Raw genomic sequence first — 20,105 nt, 5'->3', positions numbered from 1 at the left:
CCTGTGGTGCCAGCAGCAGTGGTCTTGGGTCTACTGCGTAATTTGTTGGAAGACTCTCAGGTAGTGAGGGCAGATGCCAATCTCTCCCTCACCCTCCCCTTCCTCCCTCGGGTCTTCCCTCTTTATCTTTTGTTTTGAGTCGTCTTTATCCATCCCTTTGATCAATCACCCGGCATGTCACTCTACCTCCCCCCTCACCCTCCCCTTCTGCCCTCTCCCCCCTCCCCTTCTGCCCTCTCCCCCCTCCCCCTCCCCTTCTGCCCTCTCCCCCTCCTTAGACACATATCTGACCTGTGTTTTGGCCACCTATTCTTAACCCTTGTGTCATTGACTCCATGCTCTCACACTCTCTGACCACATCACAATACTGTTGCCACTGGTGATGATGTGTTCCATTCCTTCCTGTGCATCAGGGCAGATGTTGTTTTGATGGGGAAAACACAGAAAGTAGAAGAGCAGGGAGATGAGGGTGGTGGGGTGGATACAGAAAAAAGAGAGTCACTTTCCAATCATGAGTTTTTCTCGGAACATTGAATTAAGCAGCGTGAAAGGGTGGGGGCCTCGGGGGGGTCTGAGGGCAGCCATAGAGATGCCCGAATGAAAGACTTCGTTGTTGGAGGCCGGGAGAAAGAGATGAAAGAGGAGAGGGAGATGGGGAGCAGCCCCCTCTCCCATCGCCTCCTCACCCTGCGGCCCTCCCTCACGCTGCCCATGTGAGCTAGGGTTCAAACACGAAACACACACACACACACACACACACACACACACACACACACACACACACACACACACACACACACACACACACACACACACACACACACACACACACACACACACACACACACACACACACACACACACACAGCAGAGCTACATACTCACAGACACTGACAGACATAGTCTTAGACTCCCTCCAAACCGTGTGTTCATAAGATGTAACCTAGATACAGATGATCTACTGAAACAGCAGCTGACAGACAGCAACACTCAGTTTCCCAGGTGATTAGTTGTGTTAATTGATGAAGTCATGTGTGATTGAGGTCTCGTCAGTTTAACTTCCGTTACTGACACACTGGATGTAATCCCATTACATGTAAACAGACAGGAGCCGGAGTCAAATAACATCAGTGTGAATCCATTTCGATGAACGCATGCTGGACACAAGAATGAACTCCTTGTACAAGGGAAAGGGACAAATGTGCTGCGACAGCAGGTTGTATGTGTTCATCATCAATCACTATTAGATGGATTCCCTTAGTAACGTTTATACCACAGGCTGTCTTCACATGTGACGTTGTTCTGTATGCAGACTGGGGCTTGGGGTAGTAACGTTTATACCACAGGCTGTCTTCACATGTGACGTTGTTCTGTATGCAGACTGGGGCTTGGGGTAGTAACGTTTATACCACAGGCTGTCTTCACATGTGACGTTGTTCTGTATGCAGACTGGGGACAGAAACATGTAACACCTCTATGTAACGCGAACAAATGTGTTATGACATTGAAATCCCATTGTAATAAAAACCCAGTTTGTACGAAGCCCATTTAATGCAGTGCATCCTGGTCATTATGTACCAGAGAGGGGTTATTATTCTACTCCATCTCTTGGATCATTTGGACGCGCTTGTTGAATCATGGAGAAAACAGATGAGAGATTTATTGGTTGCCAGCTGGCTGTGACATTGTGTTAGAGCAGGAAATACAGTGGGGATAGGTTAGATTTCACACCAAGTCACATCAGTTGTTGGAAATATGTTATGTACCTCCCAGTCATTCTCTGGGTAAGAAACCACCAACGTTTCGCTATCAGTGATGTTTTTTACCTAATATATTACTGGGAGGTTATATATATGGAATGTGCGACTCTCTTTGTTTTTGTAGCTTCCAGTTTATTCTCCGTTAGTCAGCACCTCTACACTAACCCATTTTCTCTGGGTGCGCGCCAGCTCATGCTTTTTATTTGAAATATGTTTTGTAACAGCAGCTTCAGTAGCAGTGTATTAGTGACTGAGTAATAGGAAAAAGAGAAGCTTTAGAGTTGTCGTTTTCATCGGGGATGAAGCTAGTTCCCCCTAGGAGGAATTATTTTGGGAATCTGTAACCTTACACCTCTAACCGAGCACCTCAGCTGAAAGGAGAGGCAAGTGAAAGAGGATAGCAAGATTGAGACAGATGGGAAATGTGCCGAAATAGTTGTTAGTGAAAGGCATGCCTGGACATACATTTTATTAAGTTTGACATTTTAAGACAACGTATGGGAGAGAGGAGGAGGGAATGTGAAAAGTGAATGATGCAAGAGTGAGATAAACGAACGGATTAAAATTCTAATGTGTTTGAAAATACAATGTAAATACTGACTGAAGAGAGGCAAAAATACTCTTACAGAGAGAGGAGAAAAGACAGAATGAAAGAAGTAAAAAAAGAGAGGAACAGCAGGAAGCGCTTGAATAGGGTCATGGAAATACATCACATGGTGATGGGTGAGGGATGAAGGAGGTTAGAGGAAGAAGAGATCAGGAAGGAGAGATGAGGACGGTCAGGAAGGAGAAATGGAGAATGAGAAAGGAGGGGAAGGGGATGATGGAGGCAGACACATCCCATAATTAGCATAGTAATAGGAGAGTTAAAGGCCACACAATGGGTCACTGTTGAGTCCAAGTTTTTCCATTTGGAGACAATGCACAATAGAGTTGGTATGAGCCCCAAACCACTCTAATAGCCAGTATGTAGCCCACCCCCTCTCGTTTACCACCCCAGAGAACACACTCTCTAACTAATAAAGTGGTATTGCCTCAGAGCTTGAAGCTACAAACCAGTCCTCCCCACTCTGAACCTTTTCATCTGCTGAGCAATATGCCTGACCACTTCTCTAAAGGTTAAGAGATCCAAATTGTGCCCATTTGTATAGATACTGTAAATAGAATGTGTATTCTGAGAAGAGCAGAGGATAGAGAAGAGGATAAAGCAGATAGAGCAGAGGATAGAGAAGAGGATAAAGCAGATAGAGCAGAGGATAAAGCAGGGGATAGAGAAGATTATGGAGCAGATAGAGCAGAGGATAAAGAATAGGATAGAGAAGAGGATAGAGCAGGGGGACAGAGAAGAGGATAAAGCAGGGGATAGAGAAGAGAATAGAGCAGGGGATGGGGGGACTAATGAAGAAAACGCTGAAAGGGGAAGTGCCTCATTAGCCTGAAGAGGAGGGTGATTTTAACTTAATTAAAATCGGGAGAGAGGAATGATCTCATTAAGACAGAGGTACACTCAAATGCAGATGTATAAATAAAATAACTGTCCATGCTGATACAAAGACTGGGACAGGAACTTTGGATAAGGGACTTTGGATAAGGGACTTCGGATAAGGGACTTTGGATAAGGGACTCTGGATAAGGGACTTTGGATAAGGGACTCTGGATAAGGGACTCTGGATAAGGGACTTTGCATAAGGGACTCTGGATAAGGGACTCTGGATAAGGGACTTTGGATAAGGAACTTTGGATAAGGGACTTTGGATAAGGGACTTTGGATAAGGGACTCTGGATAAGGGACTCTGGATAAGGGACTTTGCATAAGGGACTCTGGATAAGGGACTCTGGATAAGGGACTTTGGATAAGGAACTTTGGATAAGGGACTTTGGATAAGGGACTCTGCATAAGGGACTCTGGATAAGGGACTTTGGATAAGGGAAGTAAAATGTAATTGTACATACAGAAAATGTATGCACGCATGATTTTAAGCCACTTAGGATAAAAGTGTCTGCTAAATGGTATGTATTATTATAATTATATTAAGTACCTCTGCACACCTGTTCTGGCTAAGACATGTCTAACTTGGAGGTCATAACAGATATGCTGTATGTTCAGTGACTCAGGGTTCAAAGAACCTGGCAATGTCCCTGGGTTTGTCTGCACCACTATTTGGCCTCTGTGACCCCTATTCAGATTCCCTCTCTGTTCTACCAAGACCAGGTGGGTACTACCTGAGCGTATCTCTGTTCTACCAAGACCAGGTGGGTACACCCTGAGCGTATCTCTGTTCTACCAAGACCAGGTGGGTACTACCTGAGCGTATCTCTGTTCTACCAAGACCAGGTGGGTACTACCTGAGCGTATCTCTGTTCTACCAAGACCAGGTGGGTACTACCTGAGCGTATCTCTGTTCTACCAAGACCAGGTGGGTACACCCTGAGCGTATCTCTGTTCTACCAAGACCAGGTGGGTACTACCTGAGCGTATCTCTGTTCTACCAAGACCAGGTGGGTACACCCTGAGCGTATCTCTGTTCTACCAAGACCAGGTGGGTACTACCTGAGCGTATCTCTGTTCTACCAAGACCAGGTGGGTACACCCTGAGCGTATCTCTGTTCTACCAAGACCAGGTGGGTACTACCTGAGCGTATCTCTGTTCTACCAAGACCAGGTGGGTACTACCTGAGCGTATCTCTGTTCTACTAAGACCAGGTGGGTACTACCTGAGCGTATCTCTGAAGGTTCCGTAACAGCTCTCTGTAACCTTATTGCCAGACTCTGGTACAGAAACCATATTTTTCTTTTGGACGATTGAGTCAGTTTTTCTTCTGTCTTGTGTTGAGGCTGCAACTGTTTCCCGACAGCATTTCCCACCATACCATCAGACCATGTCTACCAGAGACGACTCTGTCCTGTCCTTGATTTCCTGCTCCAGAGAAACCTCGTAATCAGTAATGGCCTCAGACCCCCTTGATACACTACGTATTTTACGATTTGATGCTTTTCATTTTACATTTGGATATTCTTGTTTTGAAGAGTCCCGTAAGTCGCTTAACACAGCATGAGTGATCAGACATAACTGCCTCAGTCTGATAGTTGATCTAGGGAGCTGGGTGGTGAACACACTGGAACAAATCCACCACTAGAGGGAACGTTTGCCTCAGTATTCTCTGCTGGAGACCTCGCTGATGGAATAGTGTTCAGAGAACCTGGCAATGTCCCTGGGTTTGTCTGCACCACTATTTGGCCTCTGTGACCCCTATTCAGATTCCCTCTCTGTTCTACCAAGACCAGGTGGGTACTACCTGAGCGTATCTCTGTTCTACCAAGACCAGGTGGGTACACCCTGAGCGTATCTCTGTTCTACCAAGACCAGGTGGGTACTACCTGAGCGTATCTCTGTTCTACCAAGACCAGGTGGGTACTACCTGAGCGTATCTCTGTTCTACCAAGACCAGGTGGGTACTACCTGAGCGTATCTCTGTTCTACCAAGACCAGGTGGGTACACCCTGAGCGTATCTCTGTTCTACCAAGACCAGGTGGGTACTACCTGAGCGTATCTCTGTTCTACCAAGACCAGGTGGGTACACCCTGAGCGTATCTCTGTTCTACCAAGACCAGGTGGGTACTACCTGAGCGTATCTCTGTTCTACCAAGACCAGGTGGGTACACCCTGAGCGTATCTCTGTTCTACCAAGACCAGGTGGGTACTACCTGAGCGTATCTCTGTTCTACCAAGACCAGGTGGGTACTACCTGAGCGTATCTCTGTTCTACTAAGACCAGGTGGGTACTACCTGAGCGTATCTCTGAAGGTTCCGTAACAGCTCTCTGTAACCTTATTGCCAGACTCTGGTACAGAAACCATATTTTTCTTTTGGACGATTGAGTCAGTTTTTCTTCTGTCTTGTGTTGAGGCTGCAACTGTTTCCCGACAGCATTTCCCACCATACCATCAGACCATGTCTACCAGAGACGACTCTGTCCTGTCCATTATACATATTTATTTTCAACATCAGAAGGTATACACAAGGAATAAAGTGCATTCTATGATTTACTCGCTGTTCAAGCATTTGTGTTGGTCAGGGAATGTGTCTGTTCTGTTTCTCCACACATGGCATGTTAACAGAGATGTGCAAGCAGGAAGACTGAGCGGCAGAGATAAATCAACACAATTATTTTAGGAAATAATATTACACAATTGGTTTGTTTTACAAACACACATTGTAAACCAGATATAGTAGCGTAATAAAGATTCCTCACCGTTATCTCTCAGCATTTACGCCATGCAGCTGCTAGCATATCGAAATGTACACACAACCCGTCAAATACAGTACGTTCATTGTAAAAAATATAAAGTAGCAGTTGCATTGTGGTGACAACGTTTCCCGTGTGCCTCAACTGTCACAAAGGTCTGGTTATTTGAAAAAGTGCAAGTTTTGACTTGAAAAGCCTACTGTCATACTGAATGCCCAGTGCTCTCTCTCTCTCTCTCTCTCTCTCTCTCTCTCTCACAGACACACACACATTCAAGTTTATATAATCTTCACAAACAATTTTGCAGATGTAAAAATCTGGCAAAAGTTACTCAAGAACCAAATGTTGTTGTATAAAGATGAAGAGAAAAACAGGTGAAGTGTAGTGCAGGAAACAGACAAGGGACATGAACATCTTTCAGACAACTACACACAATAGGAGCTACGGTGCAGGAGATTCAAGGGTCAGAAAAACAATTAGAATCATTTCATACACAAACCATATGCCAACAAACAAGACAACGTTGTTTATATTTGACTTAGTGGGAAAGAGATGAAATATAGAAACTTTGGAACACACAAAGATGTTTCTATATTCAGTCTCTCTTGAATCAACCTTTATGAAATCTCACGTTCTAAAGAGAACTGCTTTCAGATGATTCCCCCAAAGGTATCTATCGGGAAATGTCTTTAAGGTGACATGAGAGACCAGATAAGTAACTTATGATAAGTTCTCTACTGATATACACTGAAGAGAGGGACTTTTTTTACAGTCATGCTCCTTTTGCAACACAAAAACGGGGCTTTAATAAAAATGTGAGAAAAAGCTACCTAATTCTGGAGAATGAAAACACCTAGTTCTTTTCTCCAGCAAATGACGAACTGGATTTCAGACAATAAGACCCTTAGCTATGATTATTTAATGATTGCATTGGTCATTGTATTGTTGTTATTATGCACAGTAACAACCGATAAATGATTTATTGATCTATGCTAAAGACACTATGAAAACAATGTGTGTACAGTAGTAAATCAGGGGGCTCAAAGGAAAACTTGACATAAGAACAATAGTGCAAATAGTAGAAAGCAGCAAACTATCCTGTCTGTTATATTGCACACCTGAACTGAGAGTTGATATAGTGTTTGAACCCAAGTATGATTCATATTACATGTCATATCACCAGTCATTTTATCTTTACAGAACACTGGAGGTTGATTACACATCAAAATATCATGTATCATGTCCAAATGAAACAAACTACGTAATACGACTGTGTAGATAAACATCATACCTACCTACTTGAATGTCACTCAAATATTCTGGGTGTCTTCCCTGCACATTTCCTTCTGAGACAGTTTCTGAACCAGAAGTCCTCCTTTTGTCAAATGTCTGTTTATCCTTCATTACACACGTCTCAACAAGTCATTATTTGTCTCATCCTCAGCTCTCTACTGGAACTGTCCATCTCTTGGTGTTCCTTTCCTATTACCTCATTAAAAAAGTCACGTGTTCATACAATCTCATATGTAATTATCTCTCTAGGTGACTGTCCCACAGTCCAACTGAGGTACACGTATGGGTCAGGTGTGCAGAGTAGAACCACTACCTCAGTCTCCCATTTGGTTCTCTCCACAAACAAAAACATGGGCTCAGGTAAAGGTACAAAATAATGCTGGCAAGGCGAAAGGGGTGTAGATCTAGTACTAAATCCAGCGCAAAACGTGCAAAATACAAAAGGAAGACCTCACTTCAAGACCTACAGGTAGGTATATACAGTTGAAGTTGGAAGTTTACATACACATTGGCCAAATACATTTAAACTCAGTTTTTCACAATTCCTGACATTTAATCCTAAATGCCTTGTCTTAGGTCAGTTAGGATCACCACTTTATTTTAAGAATGTGAAATGTCAGAATAATAGTTGAGTGAATGATTCATTTCAGCTTTTATTTCTTTCATCACATTCCCAGTGGGTCAGAACTTTACATACACTCAATTAGTATTTGGTAGCATTGCCTTTAAATTGTTTAACTTGGGTCAAACGTTTCGAGTAGCCTTCCACAAGCTTCCCACAATAAGTTGGGTGAATTTTGGCCCATTCCTCCTGACAGAGCTGGTGTAACTGAGTCAGGTTTGTAGACCTTGCTCGCACACGCTTTTTCAGTTCTGCCCACAAATTTTCTATAGGATTGAGGTCAGGGCTTTGTGAAGACCACTCCAATACCTTGACTTTGTTGTCCTTAAGCCATTTTGCCACAACTTTGGAAGTATGCCTGGGGTCATTGTTCATTTGGAAGACCCATTTGCGACCAAGCTTTAACTTCCTGACTGAATTCTTGAGATGTTGCTTCAATATATCCACATCATTTTCCTTCCTCATGAAGCCATCTATTTTGTGAAGTGCACCAGTCCCTCCTGCAGCAAAGCACCCCCACAACATGATGCTGCTACCCCCGTGCTTCATGGTTAGGATGGTGTTCTTCGGCTTGCAAGCGTCCCCCTTTTTCCTCCAAACATAACGATGGTCATTATGGCCAAACAGTTCTATTTTTGTTTCATCAGACCAGAGGACATTTCTCCAAAAAGTACGATCTTTGTGTAGTTGCATGTGTAGTTGCAAACTGTAGTCTGGCTTTTTTATGGCGGTTTTGGAACAGTGGCTTCTTCCTTGCTGAGCGGCCTTTCAGGTTATGTCGATATAGATTTTTTTTACTGTGGATATAGATACATTTGTACCTGTTTCCTCCAGCATCTTCAGAAGGTTCTTTGCTGTTGTTATGGGATTGATTTGCACTTTTTGCACCAAAGTATACGTTCATTTCTAGGAGACAGAACTCGTCTCCTTCCTGAGCGGTATGACGGCTGCGTGGTCACAGGGTGTTTATACTTGCGTACTAATGTTTGTACAGATGAACGTGGTACCTTCAGGCATTTGGAAATTGCTCCCAAGGATGAACCAGACTTTTGGAGGTCTACAATTTTTTTTCTGAAGTCTTGGCTGATTTCTTTTGATTTTCCCATGATGTCAAGCAAAGAGGCACTGAGTTTGAAGGTATGCCTTGAAATACATCCACAGGTACACCTCCAATTGACTCAAATTATGTCAATTAGCCTATCAGAAGCTTCTAAAGCCATGATATCATTTTCTGGAATTTTTCAAGCTGTTCAAAGGCACAGTCAACTTAATGTATGTAAACTTCTGACCCACTGGAATTGTGATACAGTGAATTATAAGTGAAATAATCTGTCTGTAAACAATTGTTGAAAAAATTACTTGTGTCATGCACAAAGTAGATGTCCTAACCGACTTGCCAAAACTATAGTTTGTTAACAAGAAATTTGTGGAGTGGTTGAAAAACTAGTTTTAATGACTCTAAGTGTATGTAAACTTTCGACTTCAACTATATGAATGGAGGGGTTGAGAAGGGTCTGAGGGTGCCATCCCTTTTCCTCAGATTCCTGACTCACTTTTATATGTCAGTGGATCACGAGTAATGGTAGTCTGTAGAATGTCAAAATCCATCTGATTGTCCATGTCCAAAACGCACAGCACGTTGCTGCCGGATGTCATTGTGGCTGGGTCCTGAAACAAATTATGAAAGTCTACAGAAACTGAATTCCTCCTTTCCTCCTCCCTGTCTTTTCCCTTTTGCCTATCCAGTTCATCCTCGTCCTCTCCACAGCTCAGTGCTACCTCATTCTCATAGCAGAAGGCGCTGGGGGAGTGGGGGGTTACGAGGTGCTGGGTGATTCTGGGGCTGGTTGGGAATACTGAGTGGGAGGAGGCGGATGAGGCAGGCCGGCTGGCCGTCTCACTGAGCTCCTTGGCGCTGCAGTTGGGTGTGGAGGGCACGTCGTAGGTCTTGTGGAAGCGAGCATAGTCCACCTGATACTTGGTTCGGTTCTCAAAGATCACAGGCTCAAACCTATGCCCCCATAGGATCTCCTTGGCCAGATAGGAGCTGCGGGCCTGGGTGGTCATGGCGGTGGCCTCCACCATGCCTTCCAAGATCACTACGATCTCAAAGTCATCAGATTCCAGATCAGCCCGGCTCACAGTATACAGGGGGCTGTCCTCGTCGATCTCATGGACGATAACCAGAGGAGAAACCAGGAAGAGTCTGTCTATGCCTTCGTCGTAGCCTACGTTGAGATCTCTCTGCTCTAGAGGGATAAACTCTCCCTCTGCCGTGACGTAGGGTCGAATGAGCTGTGCCCGCACATGGGCCTCCACGATGTGGCTCTTGCGCAGGTTACCCACTCGCCACATGAGGCACAGCTTGCCATCGCGTAGGGAAATCACAGCGTTTTTCGAGAACAGCAGGGTCTGGTTCCTCTTCTTAGGGCGTGCCATTTTGACCATGATTGTGCCAAGCATGAAGGAGTCAATGATGCATCCCACTATGGACTGGACCACCACTGTGATCACTGCCACAGGGCACTCCTCAGTGACACAGCGCCACCCATAACCAATGGTGGTCTGGGTCTCAACGGAGAATAGGAAGGCTCCGACGAAGCCCTCTACATGAAGGAGGCATGGCTGCCACTTTTTCTGCACCCCTTCAACTTCACCAACCCCAAGCCCATTCCCTTCCAACCCTGAAGAGGAACTCATTCCAGGGTGCTCATCAAAATCCCCATGGGCTCTGGAAACTGAATAGAAGATTATTCCAAAAAACATCCAGGAGGACAGGAAGGTCGAGCAGAAGAGGAGTAGTAAGTATCTCCAGCGAATGTCCACGCAGGTGGTAAAGATGTCAGCCAGGTAACGTTGTGATTTTTCCTCCATGTTAGAGAATACCACGTTGCAATGCCCATTTTTCTTGACGAAGCGACTTCTTAGTTGGCTCGATCCTGTAGTAGAGATCTTTCCGTTGTAATTGTTCATCCTATGACCTGTGGCTCCTGATATCCTATCTCCTCCGGATGTGCCACTAGGGGAGAGGAACCGGCTATTTGGCGAGCTGTGGCCGTTGTGGAGCCCAAGTGTGGAGATTTTCAGGCCCTCCTCATCTGGTGCTGCGAGGTTGTACCTGTTGGGTTAACAAAAGGGGAAAGTATGGATAAATAAGAAAATTGACCAGAGTGATGCAAGAGATGTGAGAGTGGTTTGAGAGAGGGTGTAGAACAGGAAGAGAGAGGGTGTAGAACAGGAAGAGAGAGGTTATAATACAGTGGCCGTAATCTCATTGGGCTATCTGTTCTTACCAGTGTGCCCTACAGGACACAGTGACTATGCATAGCTTGCCAACTCTGCACAGTGTGAGAGACATAATGTATGACTCACATTCTCTCATGCATTAAGACCATGCTTAGAAAGGATATGCTGTGAATGACACATTTATTACAGTCCTATAAGGGTATCCTTCTTGAATACAAAGGTAGCATGAAATTTAGCTTTCTCACTTTCCTCAAGACCATTTGACCTACCTCTGGTAACCTCTTAATATTGATCAGACTGACCTGTCTCTCTCCTTTGGAGAGGATATCCTGGGAAGGTGAGTTGTGTTTAGCTATGTGAGAGGGATTGCGGTCATCACGGGTTTAGGGATTATGCATGAGCCAAGTCTCTTGACAGCCTATGTTGACTGGGACATACAGACATTATATTGACCAATTTATAGTGCTCCATTGATCAGGAAACTATATTCAACCATATACTTATTGAATTTTTAATGTTTGCACTATTTTGGTTCCATTCATTTGATATTCAAGTTATGTACATTTGAAGTTGGAAGTTTACATACACATTAGCCAAATACATTTAATCTCAGTTTTTCACAATTCCTCACATTTAATCCCAGTAAAAATTCCCTGTCTTAGGTCAGTTAGGATAACCACTTTATTTAAAGAATGTGAAATGTCAGAATAATAGTAGAGAGAAGGATTTATTTCAGCTTTTATTTCTTTCATCGCATTCCCAGTGGGTCAGAACTTTACATACACTCAATTAGTATTTGGTAGCATTGCCTTTAAATTGTTTAACTTGGGTCAAACGTTTCGGGTAGCCTTCCACAAGCTTCCCACTTGAAATACATCCACAGGTACACCTCCAATTGACTCAAATTATGTCAATTAGCCTATCAGAAGCTTCTAAAGCCATGACATAATTTTCTGGAATTTTCCAAGCTGTTTAAAGGCACAGTCAACTTAGTGTATGTAAACTTCTGACCCACTGGAATTGTGATACAGTGAATTATAAGTGAAATAATCTGTCTGTAAACAATTGTTGGAAAAATGACTTGTGTCATGCACAAAGTAGATGTCCTAACTGACTTTCCAAACCATAGTTTGTTAACAAGAAATTTGTGGAGTGGTTGAAAAACTAGTTTTATTGACTCCAACCTAAGTGTATGTAAGCTTCCGACTTCAACTGTACATTGGCGAGCTAAGGTTGTCCATTTCCCTGTAATAACACAAATAAGGAGAAGCATTGTCGGCTTTGGGGACATAAGGTATGACCAGTGATGGAAAAAGTACCCAATTGTCATACTTGAGTAAAAGTCAAGATACCTTATGTCACGCACTGGACATATGTTATCTTTATTTTCTGTAATATTTCGGTTAGGTCAGGGTGTGACAGGGGGGATGTTTGTGTATTTGTCTCGTCTTGGGTGGTTGTATGGTATAGGGGGTTTTGGGTAGAGTGTATGGGTTTGTGTTGAGTGTAGGTGTCTAGGTATGTCTATGGTTGCCTGAATGGTTCTCAATCAGAGACAGCTGTCATTCATTGTCTCTGATTGGGAGCCATATTTAAGGCAGCCATAGGCAGTAGGCTTTTGTGGGTAATTATCTATGTCTATGTTGCATGTGTGCACGTAGTTTGTTTAGCGTCGTGTTTGTCTTCATTAAAAGAAGATGTCTTTCTTTCACGCTGCGCCTTGGTCCGCTTCTTATGACGATCGTGACACCTTAATAGAAAATGACTCAAGTAAAAGTGACAGTCACCCAGTAAAATACTACTTGAGATAAAGTCTAAAAGTATTTGGTTTTAAATATACTTAGCTATCAAAAATAAATGTAGTTGCTAAAATATACTTAAGTATCAAAAGTAAAAGTAGAAATCATTTCAAATTCCTTATATTAAGCAAACCAGACAGCACCATTTTCTTGTTTTTATTTATTTACGGATAGCCAGGGGCACACTCCAACACTCAGACATCATTTACAATTAAAGCATGTGTGTTTAGTGAGTCCGCAAGATCAGAGGCAGTAGGATGACCAGTGATGTTCTCTTGATAAGTGTCTGAATTCCTGTCCTGCTAAGCATTCAAAATGTTACGAGTACTTTTGGGTGTCAGGGAACATGTATAGAGTAAAAAGTACATTATTTTCATTAGGAATGTAGTGAAGTAAAAGTAATATTGTAAGTAAAAATATAAATAGTAATATCCCCAAAGTCACTTAAGTAGTACTTTAATTTTTACTTAAGTACTTTACACCGCTGGGTATGACACAGGTATGACAGCTTACATTCATGGCGTCCTCACCTGTTGGCCCGTGCTGTTCCCATGGCACCAGTGATCATCAGGTGGTCAGTAGGTCTATAAGTGGGGTGGGAGGCTGGACTCCGCCCTGGCAAGTAGTCTACTGCGAAAGATTTGGTATCGGCATGGCAACTGTCAATGTGTGCATGGACGGCATCCCCCGGTGAAGACCTCTACAGGGAGAAAGATTTTACATTTTGCCAAGATTCCTACACAGTACAGGTGTAGGATCTTAATTTGACCTATATAGTCACAGCAAAATAGTCCTGCAGCAAAATTATTCAAACATTTAGTCCATAATGTTGCTTGATCAGTGGTCAGGCTATTAGCTGGTCAAAATGAGATTACATGAAAAGTGAAATACTGTTAATATAACTGCAGGTTTTCAGTGAATGTATGAAATCCCAAAGCTCATCTACATTTCCTGCTTCTCAGGAAAATTCTCAGCCAAAACAATAATGATCAAATTAAGATCCTACATCTATCTGTACCTGTGCATCACCATATCATTTTGCACAGATTTTGATAACTATCCCTCAACATTCATAACTGATTTAGTGTGAGCATATTTTATTGAGAGAACTATGATTTGATGTGACCCGGTTTTGGGGTTACAAACAATCAGTTCTAGTCAAAAGTTTGGACACACCTACTCTTTCAAGGGTTTTTCTTAATTTTTACTATTTTCTACATTGTAGAATAATAGAGAAGACATCAAAACAATGAAATAACACATGGAATCATGTAGGAAGCAAAAAAGTGTTCAACAAATCAAAATATATTTTAGACTTTAGATTCTTCAAAGTAGCCACCATTTGCCTTGCTGACAGCTTTGCACACTCTTGGCATTCTCTTAACCAGCTTCACCTGGAATGCTTTTCCAACAGTCTTGAAGGTGTTCCCACATATGCTGAGCACATGTTGACTGCTTTTCCTTCACTTGGTCCAACTCATAGCAAACCATCTCAATTGGGTTGAGGTCGGGTGATTGTGGAGGCCAGGTCTTCTGATGCAGCACTCCATCACTCTCCTTCTTGGTCAAATAGCCCTTACACAGCCTGTAGGTGTGTTGGGTCAATGTCCTGTTGAAAAACAAATGATAGTCCCACTAAGCGCAAACCAGATGGGATGCAGAATGCTGTGGTTGCCATGCTGGTTAAGTGTGCCTTGAATTCTAAATAAATCACAGACAGTGTCACCAGCAATGCACCGCCACACCATTACACCTCCTCCTCCATGCTTCACGGTGGGAACCATACATGCAGAGATAATCCGTTCACCTACTCTGCGTCTCACAACAACACAGCGGTTGGAACCAATAATGTCAAATTTGGACTCATCAGACCAAGGACAGATTTCCCCCAGTTTAATGTCATTGCTCATGTTTCTTGGCCCAAGCAAGTCTCTTCTTATTATTGGTGTCCTTTAGTAGTGGTTTATTTGCAGCAATTCGACCATGAAGCCTGATTCACACAGTCTCTTCTGAACAGTTGATGTTGAGATGTGTCTGTTACTTGAACTCTGTGAAGCATATATTTGGGCTGCAATTTCTGAGGCTGGTAACTCTAATGAACATATCCTCTGCAGCAAAGGTTACTATGGGTCTTCCTTTCCTGTTTTAGCGGTCCTCATGAGAGCCAGTTTCATCATAGCGCCTGATGGTTTTTGTTACTGCACTTACAGAAACTTCCAAAGTTCTTGAAATTTTCCGCATTGGCTGACCTTCATGTCTTAAAGTAATGATTGACTGTAGTTTCTCTTTGACCTGTTCTTTGACCTTTGACATGTTCTTGCTATAATATGGACTTGGTCTATTACCAAACAGGGCTGTCTTCTGTAGACCACCCCTACCTTGTCACAACACAACTAATTGGCTCAAACACATTAAGAAGGAAAGAAATTCCACAAATATAATTTTAATCAGGCACACCTGTTAATTGAAATGCATTTAAGGTGACTACTACCTCATAAAGCTGGTTGAGAGAATGCCAAGAGTCTGCAAAGCTGTCATCAAGGCAAAGTGTGGCTACTTTGAAGAATCTCAAATATAAAATATATTTTGATTTGTTTAACACTTTTTATGGTTACTACATGATTCCATATGTGTTATTTAATAGTTTTGATGTCTTCACTATTATTCTACAATGTAGAAAATAGTAAAAATAAAGAAAAACCCTTGAATGAGTAGGTGTGTCCAAACTTTTGACTGGTACTGTATATCTTCAAGTAAGAGTTCAGTCCTAAGGTAATACATCTCTGTGGTTGATTGTGTTATTTGTCTCTTTATAGAGGCCAATGTCACAACTGAAAATACACCTGTCATTATTTCATTTCGACACTAAATAAAGACTTCAACGAAACTAAACAACGTGGTTCCACCATGATCTCCAAATTTCCTAACATCACGCAATATTAGAAAACGTCTCAGGGTTGTTTCTGTCATTACGTATCTATGTAAAAGAAATCCCTCTCATAATCCTTGCATCATAATACCTACGATACAAAACATTTAGAAATCCAAGATCATGGTAGTAGCTTTATTTTGTGAAAACATGCAAAGGTTTTGTGTCATTGTGAAACTACATCATTTGAGACCTTTGCACGACAGGGCCAGTTTTCCTGACAGATCAACCGCCAGATGTGAGGATGTATGTGACAGTCCACAAAGCCAAACATGGTTGCCAATGGAATTGTCTGCAAGAACATTGACATATATATATATTTTTCTCTCTCTATGACTGAATTTACAATACAGTGACATCGTTAGGATCGTTATCAATGTTTTTCACACTTCCCAGTAGTCTTACGTTATGTCTTCTCCCACAGGTACTCCTGGTTGAGGAGGACAACATCAACTGAGGACATGATTACACTGAAGATCACATCCGTCAACGCCGGAGTAATCATGATGCTGATCACTTTTTGGTTACAGGAGTTGAAATGAGACAGGTACAGATGCAGTGCTGCAGGTGACTAACAGCGAGCCTTTTCCATAGGAAGCCTTTATTGTGGAATTTGGAAGGTGACTGTGTGGTGAAGCGAGGGGGATGGAGCGAAACGGTAAAGCCGCTAGAGACATGGTGGAGGGGGCTAGTAAGAGCTCTTCAGGATGAGTCACGGAGAGGGGAAGATTCAAGAGTAAACAGAACACATCTTAAACTGATTCACAGAGGTTTAACAAAATTACATCTAACAGTCACTCATCATCACAGTGTAGGGAGATGATGAGTGCATAGAAAAACTGAACTTTGGGAAGAGAACGCCTGAATAAGAATCTTTGTTACACAACACAGATACAGATACTTAATCCCCCTTGAGCAGGAGGTGTGTGTGTGTGTGTGTGTGTGTGTGTGTGTGTGTGTGTGTGTGTGTGTGTGTGTGTGTGTGTGTGTGTGTGTGTGTGTGTGTGTGTGTGTGTGTGTGTGTGTGTGTGTGTGTGTGTGTGTGTGTGTGTGTTTGTGTGTGTTTGCGTGCATGCGTTCGTGCGTGTGTTGGCTGGGGAGGGGAGGCTTCCTTTACTGTATCTTTATGTGTACTTGTCTGGCAAGGCCATTCTTATCCCATAATCTCTTAAATTGCAGATGAATCGTCTCCTAATCTCTAGTCTCAAAGAAGTGATATGAAATGCAGATCTAAATAGAGTGACCTGGTTCAGATTTCCCACTAATCCCTTACAGAGAGACAAGAAAAGGGGGGAGACGGTGCTGGTGGCGGACAGTGTTGTGGAAGGATGACGACGCCAACAGGACATCTCCTAAACCACGTCATACTTGTCCCAGGTTAATCACTGGAGCAGGATTACATACCATTTGGCATATGGGTCCTTACTGCACATCAAGACATATCTCAAACACATAGGAAGATAATACACAAGCTGGGCCCAAGCAGTCCTCTCTGAGATGTATAAAAAGGAACAGTATGCGTATGAGCCTATCGATGGCTGTTCAAAATGGGTAGGGTTCGGTTGCGATGTGTGTCTTGTTGTCATTATGAAAAATGTTTGTATTTGTTGATGAGAAACCAATGGGATGTAGGCCTACAAGGAAACTAATAAAAAAAGAGAATAATAAAGGTGGACCCAACCACAAGTTCCTTGTTTTCTCAAACGCTACAGTTAAAGCCCATACCCCATCCTAAGTGAAAATAAAAAATGCTATTCTAATACCAGACGCAGGGTTTGGGATTGTATAACTGAATTATAAAACATGAAGTGGCTAATAAGAGCCTGTTACAGCAGTACTTAATGTTGGCGGTACAGAGGGAATGAGTTTGTCTATGTTGACCTTTATTTTCTCTGCCTTTGGTACATTTCCTGAATCCATTCAGATGCAAAACTTTGTCTGGTCAAATTAGATTATGATCATAATAAACTATTTTAATCTTGTCAGTTACACGAACAAGCCAGAAATTCAGTTGATCAACCCAGTCTGGGCTCTCAGAGATTTCACTAAGAAGGTTTACTGATATCATTTTTACAACGCAACAAGTGGAACAAATGTAAAAAAAAAAATCTTCCATGAGCCACTGTGTCAAAGAAACATGACCAAATGACATCTGACAGTCTAGGAATTCCCATCACCCTTTATTTGTAACAGATCAATTCCAGTCTCCCTGCATGTCAATCATGTTGAACGATCTGGAACCTTCTCTGTCTGTTTACAGCAAGGGTAGAGTACCCTAATTAGGGTCAGTCAACAACAGCCCCCTACTAAGTAGTGATTGATCAACCCCAGTCAGCACAACCATTGCATGCATGGCTTCAAATGAGGGCTGTGTGTTTAAACAAGGAAAGTGTTACATAATGAAGGGAAAAGTAGAACAAAGTCATTATTTTTGCAGCTAAATGGGCTGAATTCTCTGCTTTGTTCATTTTATTACTACTTATATTGTACTATTATTTTAACCAGTATAAATGTTGTTTTAAAAACGTGCTGAAAATTCTAATTATATGGGAAACGTAAGGTGGTGTTGGCTTTGTACTTGGAAAAAGATAATAACTTGTTTCATCGTTGCTAAATCCCAGTTTTTAGAACACAGATGCAGAATCACAACCGGGTTTTACCAGTAAGGATCGCCTGGCCACACAGAGTTAACTGTAGGATTATCCGTTTCATTACAACATCAACTTTCCTCTAATTTTCATGAGCTTCTGCTCCCTGTGTTTATTTATATATCCCTCCCTGTCCCCGTCTCCTGTGTATTGCTCTGGTGTGCTGTAGGCTACTCTACAGATCCATCCTTTATCGACATTTTCCTCTGTACACATTTACTGTAACTTTGACATTTGGATGTCATCCATGATTGTGAATGGGTCTGTAAACCCTGGGTTAATTCACTCTCAGTTTGTGAACAAAACATTGCGATTACCTCAAACACAGACTAAATGAGCCTACAGAGGAGCAGGTCTTACTGTCGTAACAGCAGGTGACTATGACCGATTACTGGATGCCCTAGAGATGAAATAAGATTGAACTGTATAATAAAGAACCTGTTTGCTCTATCCCTACACAGAAGTTTTCTTGACGTGTATGATTATGGACTGGGTGACGCAGTGCCTCATTGAGCTCTAGATTGATGGAAGGACAAACTTTAATAGGGAATGGTAGTGTATAAGTGTCTCATGCAAATGTCTTGAGCAGATATTATTGTCAAATACTTAGTAGGAGATATCCAAATAACCAAGTTCACAATTATAAGTTCAAATATTGCTCTGACCAGTTTAAATGTATCTTTGATAATTATTAACCCAGTTATAAAATAAAAAAAACTCAGTTAAACCAAGGTTACGCATCTTATCAATAGTAGCATACCAGGTGAGACAGGACAGCTGTTCCAGTAACCATGAATTAGAAGAAACATTTGATTCTCACTGGTTTCAGAACAAGCCTTCATTATTTGTAGATCATCTTTTTGAAAATACATTTTGGAGACTGTGAAAATGAATAGTAATACATTTTCACTTGGTGACGTCTGTGAATCCTGTTTCCCACCACAAACGTCTTGACATTCTAATGTGTATTGGACACTGGGAACCTTTACGCATTTTAGGTTATGATTTAGGATAATTGATAAATAGGCCAGGCTTACCTTAAAAACAACACGTTATTTTGTTGTGCAGCTTGCTTGTTGTTTAGATCCACTTCTGAATTATAACCTCAATTCTGAATATTCCCCGCACTCTTTGGAATGAAGGATGTGTAACCCCAGGAGTCTCTGTTGTACGCCTTGCCTTTCGGCAATAGTTCTATCCTGTTCTGTTTCCACTCTCTTATTCCATTAACATTAATCACACATTTTTGCATATCGTCATTGTTTTTTTCCCTTTTGTTTTTTAATCCTTTGTTGTCCTCCTGCTACCTTCTAACTGTCTCCTGTAATCCGGTCAGTGCGCGCTCTCCTCCACAGACTCGTGCACTGTAGTCTCCAAATGTTGTGTCAATTTACTCTGTGAAAAGTGTGTGGGTTCGAGGGGGTGCTTGTCAGTTTGATTATGTCTCCCTCACGTCTTTATGTGTATGTGTAGGCGTTAAATGATGCATCCCCTTCTCATTTTACTGGTTGACTGCATCTCAAATCTATGTCTCATTGGAATAATAGTGGTGAGATGAA

At 42.2% G+C, this 20,105-nt stretch overlaps 1 protein-coding gene and 1 long non-coding RNA gene across 2 annotated transcripts in view; one reads left to right on the top strand and one right to left on the bottom strand.

The window, feature by feature from the left end:
* Window positions 1–17,654, top strand: part of LOC139576848 (uncharacterized) — a 26,569-nt gene extending 8,915 nt beyond the window's left edge. Inside the window, exon 2 of the long non-coding RNA XR_011675182.1 lies at window positions 16,323–17,654. This is a non-coding gene — a long non-coding RNA (uncharacterized lncRNA). The remainder of the gene's footprint in view (window positions 1–16,322) is intronic.
* Window positions 5,750–20,105, bottom strand: LOC139576841 (inward rectifier potassium channel 4-like). The gene is made up of 3 exons (XM_071403369.1): window positions 19,584–20,105; window positions 13,500–13,669; window positions 5,750–11,042 (listed from the first exon to the last, which is right to left on the bottom strand). Exons 2-3 carry the CDS (start codon window positions 13,535–13,537, stop codon window positions 9,461–9,463), a joined length of 1,620 nt encoding a protein of 539 aa, XP_071259470.1. The 5' UTR covers window positions 13,538–13,669; window positions 19,584–20,105; the 3' UTR covers window positions 5,750–9,460.

Source organism: Salvelinus alpinus, chromosome 1 (assembly GCF_045679555.1).
Source record: "Salvelinus alpinus chromosome 1, SLU_Salpinus.1, whole genome shotgun sequence".
In the NCBI taxonomy this organism is placed as follows: domain Eukaryota; kingdom Metazoa; phylum Chordata; class Actinopteri; order Salmoniformes; family Salmonidae; genus Salvelinus; species Salvelinus alpinus.
This window is presented reverse-complemented; position numbering and strand designations above follow the sequence as displayed.